The 25,670-nt window shown below is 37.2% G+C and overlaps 1 protein-coding gene across 3 annotated transcripts in view; it reads left to right on the forward strand.

The window, feature by feature from the left end:
* The first annotated feature begins 880 nt into the window (after positions 1-880).
* LOC121380098 overlaps positions 881-25,670 on the forward strand; it is a 43,575-nt gene continuing 18,785 nt past the window's right edge. Inside the window, exons 1-12 of one of the 3 annotated variants that reach the window (XM_041508851.1) lie at positions 881-1,086; positions 14,878-14,964; positions 16,499-16,677; positions 20,105-20,276; positions 20,590-20,640; positions 21,337-21,435; positions 21,781-21,930; positions 22,259-22,375; positions 22,907-22,981; positions 23,765-23,791; positions 24,340-24,481; positions 25,339-25,442. In XM_041508851.1, the coding sequence (XP_041364785.1) occupies positions 1,054-1,086; positions 14,878-14,964; positions 16,499-16,677; positions 20,105-20,276; positions 20,590-20,640; positions 21,337-21,435; positions 21,781-21,930; positions 22,259-22,375; positions 22,907-22,981; positions 23,765-23,791; positions 24,340-24,481; positions 25,339-25,442 (1,236 nt within the window). In that variant the 5' untranslated portion in view covers positions 881-1,053. Of the gene's footprint in view, positions 1,087-4,305; positions 4,441-13,452; positions 13,590-14,877; positions 14,965-16,498; positions 16,678-20,104; positions 20,277-20,589; positions 20,641-21,336; positions 21,436-21,780; positions 21,931-22,258; positions 22,376-22,906; positions 22,982-23,764; positions 23,792-24,339; positions 24,482-25,338; positions 25,443-25,670 lie in introns of those variants that run through there. The other 2 variants (XM_041508850.1, XM_041508852.1) reach the window with 2 other exon arrangements.

Genomic DNA, 25,670 nt, shown 5'->3' on the forward strand with positions numbered 1-25,670 from the left:
TAGTATACGGCCACTAATATTTTATGCAGAAAAATGTATTTGATATGTAATTACAATCGTTAAAACGTCTCTGTTAGTCGATAACATCTTTAAAATTGCAGCAAACTCAGCAATGTCCCTTTAATAATATAGTTGTTTATAATAAAGCGCTAAATACTGCTGACATCATTATTTACCTGGACACACCCAGAAAATATCGAACAATTGACTTTTTACTGAATCCCCAACCTAAGTGGAAACTCTTGTTTTGTGTAACTTGTCCACCACAGGCCAACACTTGATATGTGGCTTTCTATTCTCGTTTGATTGCATTTGTCCTTCTGTAAACATAAAACAGTTAACGAATCGTTGTACCATTCTCTATAAAAAACCGTTTGAAGGTGGCACTCCATGAAAGATTTTGTTATAAATACGTTATCGAAGATCAATAAAAACACTATGCTATAATTGACGAAACAGGTTAGCCGCAACGGTTCCACACTTTTAGTAGGAGAGAAAAATGGTTTGTCCTACAGAGCTAACAAATATACGTAAAGTCTTTATTCAACTCCAGCGTTTCCCGTTTGTCTATCTGGGTTCCTAGGAAACATCGCAAATGTGGTTGGCAACGACGGTGTCGTTTACGTTGCATCGTGTGTGTGTGTCTTCGTGCGATTTTTTTTCTCAAAACGTTCTTCCTAAACCATTCTGTCACGAACCAATAATGAAACAAATTAGTTTCATCGATTTCTTATTAATCGATACTTGGCGATTTATGTTATCGGAATTAAATATTTAGGTCGATCCGTGCGTGGTACGGCGAGCGCTGAAATTGTTACTCTTCGTATGACAGATACGAACTTGGTGACAGACATTGTTAGCGACACTCACAGAAAAATGGATAAACGGACAGTAAGCCGTCAGATAGAGACACTGTATATATTTCTCAAACGCTGAACACTGGAGACAAAATGCTGTATTTTTCACTCACACGAGACGGACAATAAACTAAGTTTAAACGCTCCTGGATATTTCTCACTTTGGACATCAGCTTCTTGCTCTGCAGTCTATAAGATGTACGGATACGGGAGGCGGCACCATGCTAATGTAAGTCAATAAACACATACATGATATTTGACCAAGAAAAGTAGATTCTTTGTATTGATGGACGGATCGTGGAAATTGTTGTGGATAACACGCTGAACGGATTACTAGTACCAAAGTTAAAGTGATATACCCTAGTTTTTAAACACTTTAGGCATATTTGTCACTTTAGAGATTTTTTGTATAACTAAAATCATACTTTACTTAGATTCTATTGTTCATATTATCCATTGCAGTAAATCCGAAGTTTCTTGTGATGGTGATGTTTTTAATATCACAAAACGCATTTTTCGTATTTTTTATAAATGCACGTGCGTCTGAAAAATATCACTTATGGAGTGGAGTTTTAGACTATGTTTAAGGGTATTTCGCCGTTTTAACGTCATTGATTCTTGTTTCACTCTGTTGTAACTTAATCCAAATGTGTTACAGGTTTATAGATTAACTAAACTTGGTGTCCATTTTTATGGGTTGAAGCTAGGGTGTGCGACTTTTAAAGTTTGTTTTGCTTAACGACACCACCGGAGCACACCGATTTATTAATCATCGGCCATTGGATGTCGAACAGTTGATAATTCTGATAAAGAAGAAACCCGTTATATTTTTCCATTAGCAGCAAGGGATGTTTTATATGCATTTTCCCATATATAGGACAGCACATACTACCACCTTTGATATACCTGTCGTGGGGCATTGGTTGAGTAGGGGAGAAACCCAATTTTAAAATGTGTCCTTCCCTCCCCGACAACATATAAAGATGGGAGGACTGGAGGACACTCGAGCTAACCAAGGAGATTTGATCCTAGGACCTAAGCATCTGAGGAGAGCGCTCTACCTACTGAGCTATATTACCAACCCCCCCCCCCCCCCCCACTGGTACTTAGTATAAACAAGGCGTCGAGAAAACAGGCACAGTCAAGGTTATCTTTTTTACTCTGCATTGAACAAAGATACGATTTTGTATGTTAAAATTAGTATGATGTAGTTTATCATTAAAGGGGAGTTGGGGTGGGGTAAGTGGGGTATAGAGGGGGTGGGGGTGGGGGGGGGGGGGGGTGACTGGTTGCAGGTTAATCCTAAAATCTGACCCTGGTATTCAACATGATTAATTATTATAAACAAAATATTGAAAACCAAAGACAACAATGTATGTCGCTATTCATATACTTACCTTTGTTTGACACCCAATACCCGACATGTCTTGTTGTGCTGAGGTGTCTTTAAACATTCATTCATTCATTCATTCATTCGTTTAAACCTCAGTTATACATCTGTCCCGGGTCAGATCCCTAACTATCCAGAGACCGGACGCGGGGTGGACATGTCTGAAACCCTAGTGGTATAGGGACATGTTAAAACACTTCACGTGCCCGTTCAGTTATACAAAAACAGATAACTGTAAAAACAAAACAAAACAAAAAAATTCTCAGCACTATTCATTCTGCTCCAGCACTTTGCTCAGACAACATAAAATTATGAGCAAACTTTTGTGGAAAGTTAAGCTGCAGCTACTCAAGTTATATACTGTCCATTTGTCCAATATGCCAAAAATACAACTCTGTCCGTTTGTCCAATATACCAAAAATATTACTCTGTCCGTTTGTCCAATATACCAAAAATACAACTCTGTCCGTTTGTCCAATATACCAAAAATACAACTCTGTCCGTTTGTCCAATATACCACATCACGTGCCCGTTCAGTTATACAAAAACAGATAACTGTAAAAACCAAATAAAAAGAAAAATTCTCAGCACTATTCATTCTGCTCTAGCACTTTGCTCAGACAACATAAAATTATGAACAAACTTTTGTGGAAAGTTAAGCTGTAGCTACTCAAGTTATATACTGTCCATTTGTCCAATATGCCAAAAATTACAACTCTGTCCATTTGTCCAATATGCCAAAAAATACAACTGTCCGTTTGTCCAATAAACCAAAAATATTACTCTGTCCGTTTGTCCAATATACCAAAAATATAAGAGATTCCGTTAGGCCTAATTCGTCTCCGTCTTATCTAGAGTAAGGCAAAGGTCTGGAAGTTAAAGTAACGACCGAGTATATTTACTGCGGTCAACGTATATCAGTTGCTCCAGTACATATGTGTTCCTATAAATGAAGTGGAAATAAGCCCAAGTTAAGAATGCTGTACGTTTAAGAACACTAAGTGGGGACACTGAAGTGGAAATAAGTAGTTAATACTGGCTAACAACAGAAAGGAATGTTGGCTTATAATATGTAAATATTTGTAGAATGTTAATCAGTTTGTATTAACCATTGTATATTTCTGATTGTGTATTTCAATCAAATCACATTGTTTATAGTAAGGGGATTGGAGGTGGAGAAGAGAGAGAGAGAGAGAGAGAGAGAGAGAGAGGGAGAGAGAGAGGGAGAGAGAGAGAGAGGGAGACAGAGAGAGAGAGGTGAGAGAGAGAGAGAGAGAGAGAGAGAGAGAGAGAGAGAGAGAGAGAGAAAGAGAGCATAATCACGTACTCTCAACAAACACGCTCAAACACAAGCACACAAAAACAGACAGAAAATCTCTCTCTCTCTCTCTGACACACACACACACACACACACACAGACCAGGTATAGAGGTTGACCGCATTAATTCGACTCGGCCCGCCCCACAGTTGAGACGTGGAATACGTTAGGACACCTTGTATTTGTATCAATGGAACACTGCCACTATTCAATTCACTGTGAAAACCACCCGACTGGTTTCTCCTCGCGACCACTCAACCGTCGATCTGTTTGAACTCCCAGTGCTTTTAATTGCATGGTACCCGTAGACCTGTCAGCGGTTTGTTTGTGCCTATCTGTCGATGTCCGTTCCGTTTGTTTTATGACGACAATATTACACATTAAGTCTCGAAGCCATTCTCGGATATTATTTTTCTCTCGCTCGCCCAGTGAGCGTGATTCCGCCGCCAGGGGGCTTCTCCTGGTTTCTGTATAATCAAAGCCGCTACCCGCTGATTGTGTCTTCATACTACCTGCGAGTGGCAATCTACCTGTGCGTGTCGTACCTGGATGTTTTACCTGGATGCATTACCTTGCTCTTTATCGAGGGAAATCCAACACCGCGTCGGTGTGTGGAGATCTTAACGCCTCCATGCATTTTTAAACACACACCGTCACGGCTCACTGGACTGTGTGATGCTTTTCTAAAATCTGTAAAAGAAACTGAGTTTTTTTGCTGGTGGTGATGTGATGAAGATCTGCGTTTTTATTTCCCGTCTCTCCGTCAAATAATCATTTAGAGGTACAAGTGGTACATAACAATAAATATTAGTGTTATGGCCACAGAACCCAGACGTAGAAGGGATTCTAATATAGATGAAGATACATCTTGTGAGGTAAGTTTTAGACCATTTAGACGAGAGATCAAAACGAAACATGTTAAAACAATTTTTAAGAAAGTGGCAGATTTTATATTTTAACACGGTGCTGCTTTAGCTGAATCTTATAATATAATACATAAATATACGAAGTCTGTTATAAATTATTCATTATTTATTTATTTGATATTTACTTTATATCTCTTGCTCTTAGTCATCCACAATGTTTATATTGTGTGCTGTGTGTTGTCTAAAGAGGAAAGGGTCTAATGCGTTTGAATCATTGTGCTAGTTTTAAAATTAAAAATAAATATTTGAAACAGTTAAAAATTAAGTACAGCACGAAAATAATGTAATATATTTAAGGCTTAAACATAATTCATTTGTGATTCTGTCTTGTAAAATGGCAGTTTGTGTGTAACAATATTCGTGTAATAACTTCTAATTGTATAGTAAATAAGCCTAAATAACAAAAGTAAACATTACGCAGATACATGTATTTTTTTTTTAAAACCCTATGTAATATTATTTTTATTAAATGACGTCGATATAAAAGAAGGTTTTTTTTACCTATGTCACTCTAACACTGAAATGGAATTAAATATTCCACTTAATTTACCTGTATGAAATCACATGAATACAGCAAATGTCTGCAAGACAGTATATTTAATCAATCAATTTGTGTTAATGATATTATGAATTTTTACAAGATCAGCTTTTTGTCTTCTTCTTCTATAAATGGGGCTATAAAGGGATCTAACAAGCATGAAGTCTGCAGATTCTAACATTATCTGATCTGAATGATTAAATATGAACGACGAAAGAATTACTGTAATTAAAATTGTATCTCTCCTCGTGGCAGAGTCAAAGAGAAATTTTGACAAGGTGATGACGGCCATTACGTATCACTGTCATGTGCTTCGTCTATAAGTTTTTCTTTAAATTTCTAAAACATTTTAGGTCAATCGAATAATGCGCAAGTTGCTTACTAGATAAAGTACTCTCACTAGACAAATTACTCCCACCAGTCAAAATACTCCCACTAGACAAAGTAATCACACTAGATAAAGTACTCCCACCAGCCAAAATACTCACACTAGACAAAGTAATCACACTAGATAAAGTACACTAGACAAAGTACTCCCACTAGACAAAGTACTCCCACTAGACAAAGTAATCACACTAGATAAAGTGCTCCCACTAGACAAAGTACTCCCACTAGACAAAGTACTCCCACTAGACAAAGTACTCCCACCAGCCAAAATACTCACACTAGACAGAGTACTCACACTAGACAAAGTGCTCCCACTAGACAAAGTAATCACACTAGACAAAGTATTCCCATTAGACAAAGTACTCACACTAGACAAAGTACTCACACTAGACAAAGTACTCACACTAGACAAAGTACTCACACTAGACAAAGTCGTCCCACTAGACAAAGTACCCCACTAGACAAAGTACACCCACTAGACAAAGTGCGTCCACTAGACAAAGTGCATCCAAAGTGCATCCACTAGACAAAGTCGTCCCACTAGACAAAGTACCCCACTAGACAAAGTACACCCACCAGACAAAGTACACGCACTAGACAAATTACATCCACTAGACAAAGTACATCCACTAGACAAAGTGCATCCAAAGTGCATCCACTAGACAAAGTCGTCCCACTAGACAAAGTACCCCACTAGACAAAGTACACCCACAAGACAAAGTACACGCACTAGACAAAGTACACGCACTAGACAAAATACACCCACCAGACAAAGTACACGCACTAGACAAAGTACATCCACTAGACAAAGTGCATCCAAAGTGCATCCACTAGACAAAGTCGTCCCACTAGACAAAGTACCCCACTAGACAAAGTACACCCACCAGACAAAGTACACCCACTAGACAAAGTACACCCACTAGACAAAGTACACGCACTAGACAAAATACATCCACTAGACAAAGTATATCCACTAGACAAAGTGCATCCAAAGTGCATCCACTAGACAAAGTCGTCCCACTAGACAAAGTACCCCACTAGACAAAGTACACCCACAAGACAAAGTACACCCACTAGACAAAGTACTCCCACTAGACAAAGTACTCCCACTAGACAAAGTACACGCACTAGACAAAGTACATCCACTAGACAAAGTACTCCTTCTAGACAAAGTACTCCGACTAGACAAAGTACACCCACTAGACAAAGTGCATCCAAAGTGCATCCACTAGACAAAATATTCCCACTAGACAAAGTATTCCCACTAGACAAAGTACTCCTAAACAAAGTACTCCCACTAGACAAAGTACCCCCACTAGACAAAGTGTCCCCACTAGACAAAGTACTCCTTCTAGATAAAGTACGCCCACTAGACAAAGTGTCCCCACTAGATAAAGTACTTCTTCTAGATAAAGTACACGCACTAGACAAAGTACATCCACTAGACAAAGTGCATCCAAAGTGCATCCACTAGACAAAGTCGTCCCACTAGACAAAGTACCCCACTAGACAAAGTACACCCACCAGACAAAGTACACCCACTAGACAAAGTACACCCACTAGACAAAGTACACGCACTAGACAAAATACATCCACTAGACAAAGTATATCCACTAGACAAAGTGCATCCAAAGTGCATCCACTAGACAAAGTCGTCCCACTAGACAAAGTACCCCACTAGACAAAGTACACCCACAAGACAAAGTACACCCACTAGACAAAGTACTCCCACTAGACAAAGTACACGCACTAGACAAAGTACATCCACTAGACAAAGTACTCCTTCTAGACAAAGTACTCCGACTAGACAAAGTACACCCACTAGACAAAGTGCATCCAAAGTGCATCCACTAGACAAAGTATTCCCACTAGACAAAGTATTCCCACTAGACAAAGTACTCCTAAACAAAGTACTCCCACTAGACAAAGTACCCCCACTAGACAAAGTGTCCCCACTAGACAAAGTACTCCTTCTAGATAAAGTACGCCCACTAGACAAAGTGTCCCCACTAGATAAAGTACTTCTTCTAGATAAAGTACACCCACTAGACAAAGTACACCCACTAGACAAAGTACTCCTTCTAGACAAAGTACCCGCACTAGACAAAGTACCCGCACTAGACAAAGTACACCCACTAGACAAAGTACACCCACTAGACAAAGTACACCCACAAGACAAAGTACTCCCACTAGACAAAGTACACCCACTAGACAAAGTGCACCCAAAGTGCATCCACTAGACAAAGTATTCCCACTAGACAAAGTACTCCTAAACAAAGTACTCCCACTAGACAAAGTACCCCCACTAGACAAAGTGTCCCCACTAGACAAAGTACTCCTTCTAGATAAAGTACATCCACTAGACAAAGTACACCCACTAGACAAAGTACTCCTTCTAGACAAAGTACCCGCACTAGACAAAGTACACCCACAAGACAAAGTACACCCACTAGACAAAGTACACCCACTAGACAAAGTACTCCTACTATACAAAGTACTCCGACTAGACAAAATACTCCTACTATACAAAGTACCCCACTAAATAAAGTACTGCTAATTTAAAAAGCTCGGTAATGAATATTTTAGAAAAATTCATGTATCTACAGTAATCTCTGAAAGGGACGCCATTGGTGACATTTTTATTACTCCCGCTATAATCCGCCCCAGGTGAGACAAGTAACAAGTGACAATCACGTATCATACTGGATTAATGAACTGCTACAACTTGTTTAGCTATAGGTTATTGTTACATCACTCGTGTATCTATAGGTGAGATATGTAACAAGTGACAATCACGTATTATGCCTCAGGCGAGCACTCAACCGACTGAGCTAAATCCTAAATTACACAATGTTGAATCGTGGTAGTGTATCTTTAACTGAAGGTAAAGTACACAATGTTGAATCGTGGTAGTGTATCTTTAACTGAAGGTGAAGTACACAATGTTGAATCGTGGTAATGTATCTTTAACTGACGGTAAATTACACAATGTTGAATCGTGGTAATGTATCTTTAACTGAAGGTAAATTACACAATGTTGAATCGTGGTAATTTATCTTTAACTGAAAGTGAATTACACAATGTTGAATTGTGGTAATGTATCTTTAACTGAAGGTGAATTACACAATGTTGAATCGTGGTAGTGTATCTTTAACTGAAGGTAAATTACACAATGTTGAATCGTGGTAATTTATCTTTAACTGAAAGTGAATTACACAATGTTGAATCGTGGTAATGTATCTTTAACTGAAGGTAAATTACACAATGTTGAATCGTGGTAATTTATCTTTAACTGAAGGTGAATTGCACCAATGAGTTCTGCTTGCATGACATTTCGTACAAATTTGAGGTCATCATTATTGTGTTGGCATCAATACCGTATTAAAGGTAACAAAGCCCGTTTCAACTCCACCGCGCGCTGTAATCTTCATGAAAGTGATATAACAATGGCTTGTACATTTCATGTCGGTCTGGATCATATTTAACACGAGGGAGCCAATTCCGTATCATCACACCTTTCACCATGTTGGTAGACCTCGACATAATGAAAACAGACAAAACTTATTTGCGGAGTGTGTTTGGTAATAAAAGAGAAATAGTTATAATATTCGTCTTGTCACTAAGAACGTTGGTAGTTCATTTCTGCTGTGTGTCTATTATGTAGAAATATATTATACTCTTTACTCAAATTCATTTCATTTTCGGTTCAGGACACAAAGAAAGAATGTTCTTTGTACTGATGATTCACTTTGTTGGTTTAGACTGTACATATCAAATGTACCCCGTATCAGTAAAGTGTTTTCACAGTGGTAGATGGCATACAATGATGAACTATTGCAAATGGAGCTGTTATATTTGATCATTTAGATAAATGATATACTAGTACTGGATGGATGGATATATATGGATGGATTGACGGATAGATGGATGAATGAATGCATGCATGCACGCAGGTACGGATGTATTGGTGGGTGGGTTGGTAGATTGGCCAGTGCACATTGGATGGAAGGATCATTATATAAATGGATCAATGGAAGGATGTTATTGCAGAATTGCATTTAAATTAACCTTTGTAGTTAACAGATTTCAGTAAAGCATTTCAAATGACAATACATCTATATTGATTTGAATATAATATAAAGTGTTATAACCGCGTCGACCTTTTAAAAATAGGTCTACTATATCATAGTTACAAGTGCTATATTTCGCTATTTTTATATTTATTTGTAATAATTATAAAATAATCGATCCCACGCAGAATCTTTGCATAAATAATTGAGGTATACCGCAGCTGTATGGCTATTATAGAGGTGGAGGTATAGTGCTTACATTTCAAAGCAGACGTTAATCAGTAATGTTGGCGGGAAGAATTCATTACAGAACGTTGAAATAGCACATGGCATGATGTCTGTTGTTCAAGACCTCGATTAATATCATTAGACTTTTCTTTCTTTCTCTCCAGCTTTTTTCTTTCTTTCTGTCTTTTGTTAGTATTGTATATGGCGACATTCACGTCCCACACAGGTGACTCACTGCCATGGAAACTCATTGTGGTGAACCTATTCCAGTCACATTCACGTCGAATCGATGTCAGCCTTTCTTTAAAGTTTGTCTTGTGAAATTAACCATGAAATGAAATTAGGTACAATCTCAATAGTGATCTGTACGAGCCGACTCAGTCAGTTTCTGCGAGTGGGGAGGGGTGGTTACGAGATTGGCTGGATATGGGTATTGGAAGAAAATTAAAGTTTGTTTTGTTTAACGACACCACTAAAGCACATTGATTTATTAATTACCGGATGTCAAACATTGGGTCAGTTTTGACACGTAATCTTAGAGGAAATTTGCTACATTTCCCCCAGTTAATTAAATAATTAATTGCCGAAATTACTGGAATTAACGTATATTAATTAACAGTTGTTTTTGGTTTTTCATTTACAAACTGTGATTACTGTTGTTGACCACTAGTGTCAGAAACAGGACTTCCTAACTTCCCCGTCTGTGTATACACATATCTAACTTTGTACAAAGACCACCTGTTCGCAAAGGACACTTGTAGGTAGGTCCCCTAGGTGGTCTTTATGGATAACATACCTGTCAGGTGAAATTTGCTTATTACATCGCAGAAAAAAGGTAAACACTTTTGACGCAGTTTGTTTAAACGACTTTTAACATGTCCTTTTGAAAACGTATTTATAGATTTTGCCTGTCGAATAGACATTGTAAATAACGAGACATAAGTATCAGTATAGATAACAAGCAGACTTATTTATTTGTAGTCACAAGTACTTACTCTTGTTAAAGAGAACTCGAAAACAACCCTAAAGACTTTATGAAAGCAAAGAAAAGGAATGTTTGTTTAACGACACCTCAGCACATTGTTAACTTCGACTATTTTGCTACGTCTATTTGAAAACGCCGTGCTACGACAACATTAAAGTAACTGCGAGATGTTTTGCTTCTATGTTAGACAGTTAATAGCCGTACCGGTGTCGTACCGGTGTTGCATGACTGAAGTATCAAAAACCGTGGTATGCGTTGTCCTGAATTCTTGTCTACAGTTCTGTATGTTTCGACCTATGTCTTATTTCATGTCTACTGTGTACTCTGGAGACAACACGCTCAGGGTAACCGCTTTAAAGACATTGATTTAATGTCATATATAAGCAGAACAAACTGACCTATTTACTAATATCTCTCCTATAAAAGACAATATTGCATATCATGTTGTGTATATTAGAGATGAATCCTCGACATGATGCTTCCTCCTACCCCCCCCCCCCCCCAAGAGAATAACAGTTAGCCACAGACTTGCAGTCTGCCATTAGTAGGCCAGGCAGTCTAGTGTAGTATTTAGAATCAAGCGTGTTACTTTCATGTCGCACATCAATCCACAGGTCGCTATTGGGTGTGTGTCGTTTTATGGCTGTACACGTTGTAATGTCAGATGTATGCTGGGTTTTCTTATAAAAATCGACATAACCGAATTGTAAATGTCCATTTCCACAGTGATTGCTATGACATACGGCATCAGTCCGTGGCTTAATGACACAATTACACACTACTGATATGGAACCTGCTTTATATATATATATATATATATATATATATATATATATATATATATATATATATATATATATATATATTATATTGAACTGAATAGCTCCTACCTGTGGTGGCAGTACTCATGACGGGTGCCACTGGTGGGGCAGGACATGTCCAACCTTTCGTGAACACCTGTGGTGGCAGTACTCATGACGGGTGCTACCGGTGGGGCAGGACATGTTCCACCTTCGTGAACACCTGATATTATAACTGTTTTGACAGTGATTCATGAGTGCATGTCATCACAGCTGTAGTTAGTCCAGTGAGCTCCGTCTTGTGCTAGTTCACATTTAGTAAACGGGTCTGGGAATGGCAGTCCTCGTTTTGTAGGTTAAAGAATTGTCTGTATGTATTGTCCAATAAAGGGTCTCCTGTAGACGAGGCACTAGATAGAGATTCATGGAATCGACCACTATGTTGCCAAATACCCATTCGACTCTGTATTATACAGAGATACGTTCTTGATCGCGGATAACGGTTTTGTCGTTCAGATTTACGAAAATTCTAATAAACCGTAATAATAACATTATCTTGGCATGGCATAGGGGGAAAAAATCATTTGACCACATATACCATTTTCTAAATAACATCCTTTTACAGTTAACCACTGTAATAAACACCTTTCTTGGCACGCTTGTGTTCGCTGAATAGACCATCTTTAAAAGCCGTTTAGCTCTTCATCACATTAAGATACCATGCGGGGCCGGGTTGCCAACAACTCTCTTTGGGTTTCTTGACAGGAGTTTAATTTTCTTCGATAACATTTTTCAACAAAGGGATGTGGCTTCTGTCACCCGTGAAAGCCCGGCGAACGAGTCGCCCAGGTGTAATGGTTTGCGGAAAGGAATGTCGTTTTTGTTAGGTTTTCACCTGACAGTTTTATTATGGGTTGTGTTGTTTACAAGTTGAGCTGGACAAGGAACATGTGACGCGTTGAAAGCGATAGGGTTAATCTGGTTCACAGAGCTAAACGATATGATAAGGAGAGAATAGCTCACCTGTTTAACAGACAGGCAAATTTGTGTTTCTTTAATAAAAGAAAATGAATAGTTAACGAGCACATCTTTAAACTACAGTTAGTTTATGTCTAACATAATAATTTTGACATTTGTGGAGAGAGAGAGAGAGAGAGAGAGAGAGAGGGGGGGGGGGAGAGAGACAGGAAGAGAGGAAGAAGAGGAGATATGAGGAGAAAGGGAGATGGGGAAGGAGGAAATCCACACATGCCTCAAGCTACTCGAATCAAAACGTGGCAATCAATGGCAGTTTTATAAACATGAATTCCTACACCTAATTAATTTGCGGCTACTACACTTGATCTAATAAGAGAAGAGAAACCTGTTCCACGCATAAATGATATCCGTGTCAGTTACCAACAAGAGGTCTTTTGTAAACTATTTCCCCACAAACAGCACGCACCACGGACTTTGATTAACCAGTCCACCCAGTGGTGACCGATCAACCACTGAACTACAGCATCCGACGTTTAGGAGTCACCGACCTCGGTGACATGGCGATTACGTCATGGCCTAAAGGTGTGTCGTTGGACAACAGTATCAGCTCCCAATCAGAATTATTTTAACACCTAGTGGAGATGTGTACAATCACAGATTTCTAAGTCACTAAAAGCTATTAGTTTACTCAAATTGGACAAACAGCCTAGATACGTTCTAGGTGGGTCTAAGGACAAAGTACCGAAATCTTAACGGGAATTTAGCACGAAAATAAATTTAAAATGAAGATGTTAGGAGTCTAATTCACCAAACATGTTTTTCATACATACACGTGTACGTGTTGTAAATATATGTAGCTACATACTTGTAAGACAAAACCAGTGTTCGTAGACTGGGCCCCTAGATGTTTACTCAATATGTGTGACACGTGTCTGTCGCAACATAGACTGATTCCTTTCTATGGTAATGGTTGTTCTTTAATATGAATTTTCACACTGACATCACATCACATACACGGCTGTTAGTATTTGAACTATAGAACTGTGACGGGAACAAGAAGTAAGTTGGTAACTCAGCCGGTCCACTGCCGAGGATCTGTAACCTGTCGCGCGGTAAGTTTTAGGTTGCCCTGCCCTTGAGCTTTATATAATTTTGCCTGTGGGGTTAGACGATAACACAGAGACAGGTACACACACACACACACACACACACACACACACACACACACACACACACACACACACACACACCGATTCGCACGCACGCACACACACATAGAGGGAAAGACATACACACACGCGTACGCGAGCGCGCGCGCGCACACACACACAGAGAATCACACACACAGACACAAATAAACAAACAAACAACAACATAAACATAAACACACATACACGCACAAAAGAAAACCGTGGTATTATAGCAGAAGAAAACAGTTTGTAAAAGAACCGGGCTTGAATAATTCATAATCCATAAAAGAGACATAAACTGTGGGATTAAACGTGTAACAAACTGTTAACTATTCTTCACTTGGGCCGTTTTACTCGTCAGGGGAATCGGAAATATCAAACGGTGGGTCACGGTGACCTTTACGTATAACCATTTACCTACGATTCATCATACCTGTGGCGGAACTCTTTCGCTGAACTACGTTCTGTCTTTTTTCAATAATATCATCATATATATATACAAGTGTGTGTATGTATGTATGTATGTATGTATGTATGTATGTATGTATGTATGTATGTATGTATGTATGTATGTATGCATGTATGTATGTATTGATGTGTGAATATCTATATCTATTGAGGCATGCTCTTTAACTCAACTATATGCATGGGGCCTACAAGCTACGCGGTCGATCCTGCTTACGTACATAAAACAGTGGGCAGACCTGGCACTGGCTAGTATGTACTGATGTATGTATATCTATATATTGTATGTATGTCGAAGTAGAACTGTTACATACATAAATATTAACGCACTGGCGCAGGGGATAATTAAATCCTTTCTGGCCTCACAATGTATGTATGTATGTATGTATGTATGTATGTATGTATATGTCCTGCAACTAGTATATCAAAGGCCGTGGTATATGCTGTCCTGTCTGTGGGAAAGGGCATATAATAGGTCACTTGCTGCTATTAAATTTACGAAAAACAGCTGTGGGTTTTCTCCAAAGATTACGTGTCAGAATTGTCAGATGTTTGACATTCATTAGACGATTAATCAGTGTTCTATAGTGATGTAGTTAAACAAAACAGACTAACTTTTCAATTAGAGTGGCATTTAATTCCCTATTATAGAACTTACAAGTCAGAAATGTTCAAGACGACGTAGGCTATTGTAATGAAGACATATTATACACGACGTAAAACCTATGTATTGTTGTGTCAACAGGATATGACGTGGTCGCTGGACGAAGACGTGGCACGAGAAAATCGACTGATGTCCATGGAAGAGCAGTGGAAAATGATCTTTAACGAGGTGAAATTACTTATTGTTCATCATCATCATCACCATCTTCATTATCTTCATCAATACCACCACCATCATTACCATCATCGTCATCATCATTATCATCATCATCATCATCATCATCATCATCATCATCGTCACCATCGTCATTATCATTATTATCATCATCAATACCACCACCACCACCACCATCATCATCATCATCACCACCACCATCATCATCATCATCATCATCACCACCACCATAATTAATATCATCGTCATCATTATAATTAATATCATCATCATCATCGTCGTCGTCATCGTCATCATCATCAATACCATTATCATCATTATCACTACCATCATCATCATTACTATTAATACCATCATCATTATCATCATCATCATCATCATCATCATTATTATTATAATTTTTTTATTTTTTTTTTATTATTATTATTATTATTATTATTATTAATACTATCACCATCGTTGTCTCCGTCATCACCGACGTCGTTATCATTATTTTTGTTATTATCATAATTATTATTAATTAATCGGTGAACATCCAGTTTCCTGTTTAGAATATTCCTTTACGTACGTCAATGTGTTCCTGGTTGTCTGAAAAGTCTGCAGAAGATCAAAATCTACCCCAAGTTTAGCCAGCCGTTTTTTACTAACGTTTGCAAACTATTTTGACTGGTTCCCAAAGTGGTAATTCGGTTTATTGAGTAGCGTAAAAACCAGTTTAGCAAACGTTAGCGAAAAGTGGTTGACTGAACTTACGACAGGCTGTCTAAGTGACAACTCACAATACTTCAACTGTTGACGAATTCACTCCGTCTCCTGATGAGATTGGAATATTTTCAGTTCTGATGGCGATCGTTCGATAGACTGAACCTTAAATTAAATGAATGTAAAATGATAGAACACGATGGAACCCGTCAAACTGTTCACAACCGCATGCCGTTCTGAACACAACGAACATGTGAATGTGACAAGAGTTATTAGTATTATTTACTATTTCAAGTCCGACAATATGTTTCACACAGAAATACCGTACATTGTTGTCAAAGGAGCAAGTATCAAATAGAGAACCGATTAGTACATGCACGCGTGTTCATCAATGACGCTCGCTGTCAGGTAAGTATATACCATATTGAATCGATAGCGATCACCCGCAAACGTTTATTCTCCTCAACACTACTGATTTATGTCGCATAGTGTGACGACGCCTTAAACAAACAGGTTGGTATGTAATATACTCAGTATCGACCCACTAGCTGTGTGCTAATCAAATAATCATACACAACCATATTGTTTTGGTTTCAATATTTATTGACATAGAACATAGTCCACTGTTATGCAAATATGTCAGTTATGTTAACTCATTTCACATTTTTCGACAATATTTATTTTATTTTTATACGGGATTATCTCAAATTCCTCCTGAAAGATCCAATTTGAAGCTATATGCGCTCACAAAGTTTGTTGTGTATTTTTATCCTGCGTGACGTAACATTACAAATGAATATAATTATATATATATATATGATTTCAGCAAACCCGAGCGCCGATCTACTCCGTGGAGCACTACATCAACTACCTGCGGAGGTTCGTGGAGGGCAAGCCGCTTCAGTCGGAGAGGATAGGGGGCGCTAAACGCCCCAAAGACGGTATAAGTCCGCTGTCCTACTTCCTGCGCAGACTCAAACTCGACCTCAGGTTGTCATACGACAGGTAAAGAGAGTCCGGCTTTTAACTTTTCTAAAAATTAGATTTAAAAGGTGATTTGCAGCAAGAGTCAGCAAATTAGCTTTCAAGGAAAAAAAGTTGTTTATTGCTTTCAAATCAAAATAATAGCAGCAGACACAGTAAATAAATAAATAAATAAATAACATTTATAAATAAATAAAAACTAAGAAATCAACCCACTTAAAAATTCACACACACGCACGCGCACACGCGCAAACGCACAAAAACGCACACGCACAAAGAAAGAAAAGAAAACAACAAACAACAAACTAAATCCATAGCATTAAGCCAATATAGTATGGAATCTGCAATGTCGCTCATCGTGTTTATAAAAGGCTTTCTTGTTGCATATAAAACTAACAGGGGCGATTCTAGGTGACGGTTATTAACATTATCCTTCCTTATGGTTAGTACCAGTATTTCACTCGACACCCGACCCCGCCTGCCTTTATATCCAGATCCCTTTTATAAAATCCTGTATGCGCCCTTGTATATTAATGTATTTCAAACCTGTATTTAACTGTCATCTGATGCCAAAACAACAGACAGAAAAGCAAATAGATCGCAAAGCCTTTGCAGATACTGTCTGACAACCATTTTACATAGAACGATAATAACTTTAATCGCCATATATACAGTTTTAGCAAATACATTTTAGCAAGTCGTCATTGTGATGGCATTGTGAGATGTTTTAAATTATTGATACACCAGCTCTACGGGTTTCTCATAGTAATAGAAGTTAATCAGAGCATTGAACGTTTGTCTTTCTACCTTTCTTTATTCAATACCTGATCGATCGACAGTCTATAAACTGATGCACTCTGTAGTATTGATTAAATGTAAACGCGGATGGCAGTGGATGAATTGTAAAACTTTGGTCTTGTATCTACTGATGCCGGTGGCTCTTAACAGTTACATTGTTGTTGTAAATCCGGGTATTATCACACAAAGCCGAAAAATTCCTGCAACATGGTTTTGCAATTTTTCCGTTTCGGGTTGTGACGTTAATACGACGGCCCTTGAATACATGTGTATAACGAGTGTTATTACATACCCGGTTAAAATTAATATGCCAAGACAGTCATCTTAGGCATCGTTAGCTAGATCGTTTACGTTTAATATTAAAGTTAAGTTTGTTTGTTTTGTTTAACGAAACCACTAGAGCACATTGATTAATTAATCATCGGCTATTGGATGTCAAACATTTGGTAATTTTGACATATAGTCTTAGAGAGGAAACCCACTACATGTTTCCATTAGTAGCAAGGGATATGTTATATGCGCCATCCCACTGGCAGGATAGCACATACCACGGTCTTTGATATACCAGTCGTGGTGCACTGGCTGGAACGAGAAATAGCCCAATGGGCCCACCGACGGGGATCGATACCAAACCGACCGCGCATCAAGTGATCGCTTTACCACTGGGTTACGTCCTGCTCCCTAATAGTAAAGGGGCGGTGAAGTGAAATATGAGTCTTATCTGTTGTTAAGATGCATACCCGGACCATCAACACATATTGACAGTTTTAAAAAAAAAATGGTGTAATTTTAGAATTAATAAAACACCGTGATTATTCCTGCTGACTGGGTGCAGCCATTTTGTTTCTTTTTCGTCCGGTACTAAGACAAATTATTGATGTGATGCGTTGTGTAACGTAACAAGCTGCTCACCAAAATGTCACATTCACTGGGATGTAGCAAAATGGCTGCGCCCGTTATGTGTAATAGCCGTATCGTGTTTACCGTTTCATGAATTAAATATACCAATATACTTGCTGATTTTAAGCAAAAATGTGCATTAAATATCGTTGAATATGCATACCAGTCCAAAAGCCTAAAATGTATATGGTAGAATAGAAATGATTAAATAAATAAATCCATGTTTGATAATTAACAATGGACAAGAATTAAATATTTCACCTAGCATTATTTTCTGTTCGAGAGGATTTCGTGTAACAACTGTTGTTAACACGATGCTACATATTTTCGTTGTGTTACTTTGTTCAGCTATGTTTAAGGATACACCCCTGTTATGTATATCCATTTAGTTGTAAACTCCGTCTATCAGACTCCAAACATCGAGATAACATACAGCTTGTGTTCGGTTATTTAACTCATTATTTTGATAGAATTCCCACGGCCATTACGATAGTGATTCTCATAATAATATCTTAGGAAGACATAGCGAATACTACTTATGTAGTATTTAAATAACCCTTTCATTTTAAATGACTTACCATTTATTTATACTGAATGATAACAACCGAGCATGTGGTATGTTATATAATGCAAAATCAAGGAGCTCTGGCATAAAGTTAAATAATTTAAAACTGTTCCTGGTCAACCTATGTGGACATTTGGCATGGTAGTTATCAAGTGAAAGTACTTTCTAAAAATAACTGTCTCGATATTGTCGTATTTTTCACAGAACATATTTTGACATACAAATCCTATTGAAATGCATGCAAAATGAATGGTGTGCAACCACAAACATGTAGATAATACCAGTTGGTAAGCAGAATGTAGTTCTGTGATCAATGTCCTCCAGTTGATATTCAAACCTCACAGACCACACAACCAACGACCTTACATTATGTCGTAATTAAAATTATATTTGGCATATTCATAATGTTTGTCTACTTCCGAAACGTCCTAGGAGAACCTATTGTTTTCTTCCATCCCAGCCAATGCGTCGTCACGACTGGTATATCAAAGTGAGAGAAAGTGCATATAAAATAAAATATAATGGGGAAATGTAGCGGGTTTCTGTGAAAGACCGTGTCAGAATTATCAAATAATAGTTTACTGCAATGTTTAACATACAATTAATTAACTGATGTACTCTAGTGCTGTCGTTAAACAAAATAAACGATAATTTTTTTACACAACATGAAATTTCTATTTTACTAAAACAAAATTAAATGTTTAGAATCTTTACCCAAAATACTACTTCTACTCCATGTTCAATACCGTTACATATTATTATATTACTACATGTAGATATCTTTTCTTGTTTTACTTGTTATTAAAGGGACATTCCTGAGTTTGCTGCATTGTAAGATGTTTCCGACAAATAAAATATTTCTACGATTAAACTTAATTACATCTTAAATCTGTTTTCTTGTTTAGAATATCTGTGTCTTTATATTCAATGTGTTTCTGGTCGTCTTAATATTTGTAAGAAGCCCAAACTGGATTTTATGTTTAGGAAATAAAAGGAAATTTAACCTAGTACAAATAGTAGAACGATCAAAAACACGTTTAATATACAGCCACTAATATTTTATGCAGAAAAATGTATTTGATATGTAATTGCAATCGTTAAAAAGTCTCTGTTAGTCGATAACATCTTACAAATTGCAGCAAACTCAGGAATGCCCCTTTAAATTAACGTTTATCTCTTTTTCAGCTTTTTGGTGGAGTTCAACAAACCTCCGAATGGTGGTGTCAAACTGCTGTTCTCGTTACTAAAACAGCTTCAGACTGGTTCATCCCCAGGCTCTTCAGCCAATCAAAAACATGCTACCATCTCCAGTCGGTACTCGACCTGTTCCAAACTGGAAGATTACAAACGTAATTTGGTATGTAACGTCTGTAATTGAGTTTAATATCTATTGGCATGGATTTGTTTGTTTTTAATATTATTAGATAATAGTGATGGGAAAATGCCTGTAAAAGATTCCTTGCTGCTTTATTGGTGAGAGTAGCCTTTGTGGCTGCAACGGGTTTTCTCTCACTCTTGCTCTCGGTCAAGTGTGGAAACAACCAAATTACCATACGAAGTTTATAATGTGTTGATGTTTGATGTGTTGATAAACTAAATGGCTATCTTCTTTTAATAAACAGGTTTTAGTGTATTGTTCTATATAAAGCAAAATCTTTTGTTACTTTCAGACGGACGAACACGACTGTCTGTTGTGTATCAAGTTTTGTCTTAGATTACAGGTAACAATATTTTACCAATAAACAATATATTAGTATACACATTTCATGAAGGTCCTATAAAATATTTTTAAAACAGATATTGAGTATTTTATGTATATTGCAAGGATTAATTACAGTTCAAATTAAAGCTACCACCTTACTTAATTTCTAGAAAACGTTCGAATTATTTATCTTATTTACAGGTATTCCAATAAACAAAACAAAACAGATAAAACAACAATAAACAAACAACGACTAAAACAATGATAATACTACTAACAAACAGGCTTTAATCAGATGTTTTTAATGTTATGTAACAATTTACATTATTATTATTATTAAATAACAAGGACTATAAACGTACATACTCACGCGCATATGTATACACAAACACACACACACACACACACACACACACACATACACACGCGCGCACACACGCACATACTCACACACACACACACAAACACAAACACACACACATACCCATACATATACGCATACACATACACATACACATACAAAAGCACATACATATACACATACACACACACATATATATACACATACACATACATAATGTATGTTTAACGACACCTCAGCACGAAAAATACACGGCTATTGGGTGTCAAGCTATAGTAAATGCACCAATGATTACACACACACATATATACACACACATGTATCAGTTTAAAAGTATGTTTTCTGGTTTGTTAGCCTGTCCTGCACGAGCTAGTAAATGACCCGGATGGACTACAGACCCTGGTGTGGGGTCTTCTTAGCAGTCATGTCAAGAGTCGGATCACCTCGATAGAGGTAAGTTAAACAAACAAACAAACTACATAACAGCTACATCTTTAAAGCACTCCTATTATATGACTGGCCCCTGGAAATGAATACATTAAAAAACAAAACGAGATATATATCGGACAAAGGTCGGAGGCTTACATTTTATGGGACCCCAAATGGCTCTGGGGTTTTATGTTTTATTGGGTTTTAAGTATCTATTCATAAACTATAATATCGATGACTGACAATCAGAAGTCATGTTTGAAATGTTTTTAATTTGATAAGATACTGAGTTCGAAAAATCCGCTATCCCGACGGCCGGGCCTAAAGCCGTTATTTTGTGAAGGTTACATAGCGTGTTTCTTGCTGTAGATTCTAACGTTAGCGCTGATGGCGGTGAGCGGGTTCGAACGAGTGTTCGAGGCCTTCACGTACATGAGACTGAAGCTGGGAGAGTCCGTCAGATTCAAATTGCTAGTGAGCATGCTCAATTCTCGCGGATCCGCCAATATACTCTTTCAGGTACGTCGTAGTTAGTTTTATTATATTAAATAAATATACTTTTCTTTTATTTATTTAAAGTTACTCAGTCTTAAGCCCATTAGCTTTTATGTCTATTAACATTACTAATGTCTTTTGAACATGTTATGACCATTTTGATAGTCTATTTACTGAATTAATGGCATCATGAAAAAATATATTTGATAGTATTTGCGTTTTTGTTGTTGTTGTTGTTGTTGTTATTCAGTATATTGACATAATTTACGATTTGTATACGCTACCATGTAACATTATATGTACATTGTACAAATACCAAACATTTATGACTATACTGACGGACTATTTTCAGATAACTTGCATGAGGTTTTTAAACACTTTGCTGAACTCAGCGCCATCTGTCGACCTGAGAGTGTACCTCCAGGAGGAGATAAGAATGGCAGGCTTTGAGCTGAATGTTATAGAACAGGTACGATAACCTAGTCCTAATCCTAACCTTAAGGTAACCAGAGCCATAACTCTAACTCTATACGACTTCTAACTTAAATTCGAACGACAAAATCGTAATACACGATGAGGGCCGTATCTCTGCACAATGCAGAGTCGAATGGGTATTCGGAAAAATAGTGGTTGATTCCATGAATCTCTGTCTAGTGCCTCGTCTATAGGAGGACAGCCACTCCTCGGGAGATCCTTTTCTGCCATTACTGGAGATTTCAGCCCTCTTGCACCGCCATCAAGAGGACTATCACTCCCAGACTAGTTTACTAAATCATAACTAGCACCAGGCCCATGCATATAACTATTCTGATATTGTCGGTTTTGGAATATATTCTTTGAATATTAGTTATGTTCTGAATGATTCTTATTAAAAGAGATATTATATGTTAATCTACCATTACTCGACTGTTTCAGAACGCTCGGGGGGATGGCCTGGAGTACGATGATTCTTATTAAAAGAGATATTATATGTTAATCTACCATTACTCAACTGTTTCAGAACGCTCGGGGGGATGGCCTGGAGTACGATGATTTGAAGAGAGAAGTTGAAGAGTGGACTACAAGATATATAAATGTATTCCACATTTACAATTTATACGCACTATTACCGTAATATTACGTATTTAGAATTAACAGATATTATTACTATGATATTATCCATTTGGAATGTATAGCCATTATTATCGTAATATTAAGCATTTCGAATTTATCGACATTATTACCGTAATATTACATATTTAGAATTTATAGACATTATTACCGTAATATTACGCATTTAGAATTTATAGACATTATTACCGTAATATTACGCATTTAGAATTTATAGACATTATTACCGTAATAGTACGCATATAGACATTATTACCTAATATTATGCAATCTGTGTATTTGAAGTTGAGGATCTTGTGGTTTGTTTTTAACCATTAATACTATTTTTAAACACCACAAGTAATAATTAATCAATGAAAACTTTGACTGTGTTGTAGTCCAGGACGATATAAAGTCAGCAGAGTCACACATCTCTCATAACGCAGTACGGAATGGCTCATTACAATTGTTTTATTTATATTGCTTGCATGTATATTATGCTAAATTGTATTCTGTTGTAATGAGGTGAGACTTTAATAAACTATCGGTCTGTCTGTCTGTCTCGGCTATCGACGATATCTGTTCAAGACAGTGGGTTAGTGGTTAGTTGTTAATGAGAGAGAAGATGATGTAGTGGCCTTTGTCTTCCCACTAAGCCGTTAAAACTCGCTCTGGTAGTAAGCCGGTATGGGGATGCGAAGCTAGTAACTACCAGCCACCAAGACACCGAGATCAGTTTTTAATTGGTGTGTGTTTGTTTTTTCTTCAGGTGCAGTCATTACTAAAGAAATTGAAGGTAATAATTATTTCATTGTCGGTAGTTATAAAACATGAGTATTATATCTATGGTTGTTATTTTCTATAAGACTTCCTTGTACAGACACAGACATGAATATCATAATAGAAAAGAACTGTAAAATGAATTTCTTTCTTGTCATATCTTAATGGTTATGACTTCATGTAGTTAGTAGATCTAACCCAAATAAACAATATCATTTGGCCAATCAAAACACATTCAGAATGACTGCTCACGACGAAATTACATTGCCTCATCTCAAATTTTATATTTTTAAAAATCCCAGATGGATCAGAAGTAATAAGTGTTGTTTTTTAGTTTACTAAATAGTTCCCTAAATAGTTAATAACCAATGATATCACACGGCATGTGTTTAATGTTTCAGTTTACATGCCTCAAATAGTTAATAATCAATGTAATCACACGGCATGTGTTTAATGTTTTAGTTCACGTGCCTTAAGAAGTTAATACTAAATTATATCTCATAACATGTTTAATAATGTTTTTGTTTACTTACCCTAAATAGTTAATTATTAATAATTCCACAGAACGTGTGTCAGTCTCCAAGAAACGGCCACTACCCTTATCCAGAAGGACAGGCGCTAAATTGCACAGTTATGGATGATCAAACACACGACTCTAGACACCAGAGGGCGCCCAAGTTAAATTACGACCCGTTACAGCCCAGAGGTGAGGTTTAAGACATTTGTTTTCCGCACACAAATTAATTCGATATACTAGTAGTACATAATCACACAGCAAAATGACAATGATTTGGCTTTATTGTCAGTTTATCCTAGTTTCATTATCAACAATATTATATGGATAAAACAGTCTTGATTGTCCATATTTCTCAGTATTTAGATTAGAAGGAATTCCATGTAGTACAGAAATGCCAAGGGTTCAGCTTCACTAGCACTGTCACTTTTTTCTTATTTTCAATATGAATAATATTATGTGAATGAAACATTTTCCCGATTGTCCATATGTGTCAGTACATGTATTTAGATTGAGAGGTTGTTCCATCATCTCTCTCGGTCACGAAGCAAACGAGCTGAAGGGGCAACACTGCCGTCTGTATTAAGTTTAGTGGTAACACGTGCCCACGTGGTACAGACTAGATGTATTAAATCAGCATGTAGTAAACATAGCTGGTTACATGGGAGATTAGGGGTCAGTTGTTCAAATATTAGTTAGTTTAACCAATGGCCAACAGAACATTTCAAAACCAAAGATAGAATCAATTCAAAAAATACTTGAAACAATAATGTCAAACGTGGTTTAGAACAACTAAAGGTATCCATACATAATGTCAAACGTGGTTTAGAACAACTAAAGATATCCATACATAATTAAATCTAAATTTTAATTTATATGTACATGTATGCACAAATAATTAAAAGGAAAATATCAGACTAACCCAGGGTTAATTTATCTATGCTTTTAACCAATGTGTCCAGGTTTTATTTGTCAGATTTTAAAAACATTCTGCCGACTGATCAACACGATATATTCAGTGGTGTTGTTATTTGTTTGTTTGTTTGCAGAATATTCGCATCCGACTCGGTCTTCAGGAACACCAACCCAGAGTAACAGCAGTCAATCATCACACGCCAACAGACGATCACAGTCAAATCGTTCAAGACCTCGGGTAATTTCATTAACCATAGTCATAATACAGCATTCATAGCTACCTCGCGTGCTTGCAAACACTTCTGGTAATTAGTTTATACCACAGTGTTGAGGTTTGAATATTGGTGTGCGATTTTCCGTTAACATTTTGCTACTTGGTGTGCTTGGAAACACTTGATGTAATTTCCTTTAACATGTAAATAGGACAAAAGAACTAGAACAAATCAGGGCTCGTCAGTATATTTTT

The sequence above is a fragment of the Gigantopelta aegis genome, chromosome 8, assembly GCF_016097555.1.
Source record: "Gigantopelta aegis isolate Gae_Host chromosome 8, Gae_host_genome, whole genome shotgun sequence".
Lineage (NCBI taxonomy): Eukaryota > Metazoa > Mollusca > Gastropoda > Neomphalida > Peltospiridae > Gigantopelta > Gigantopelta aegis.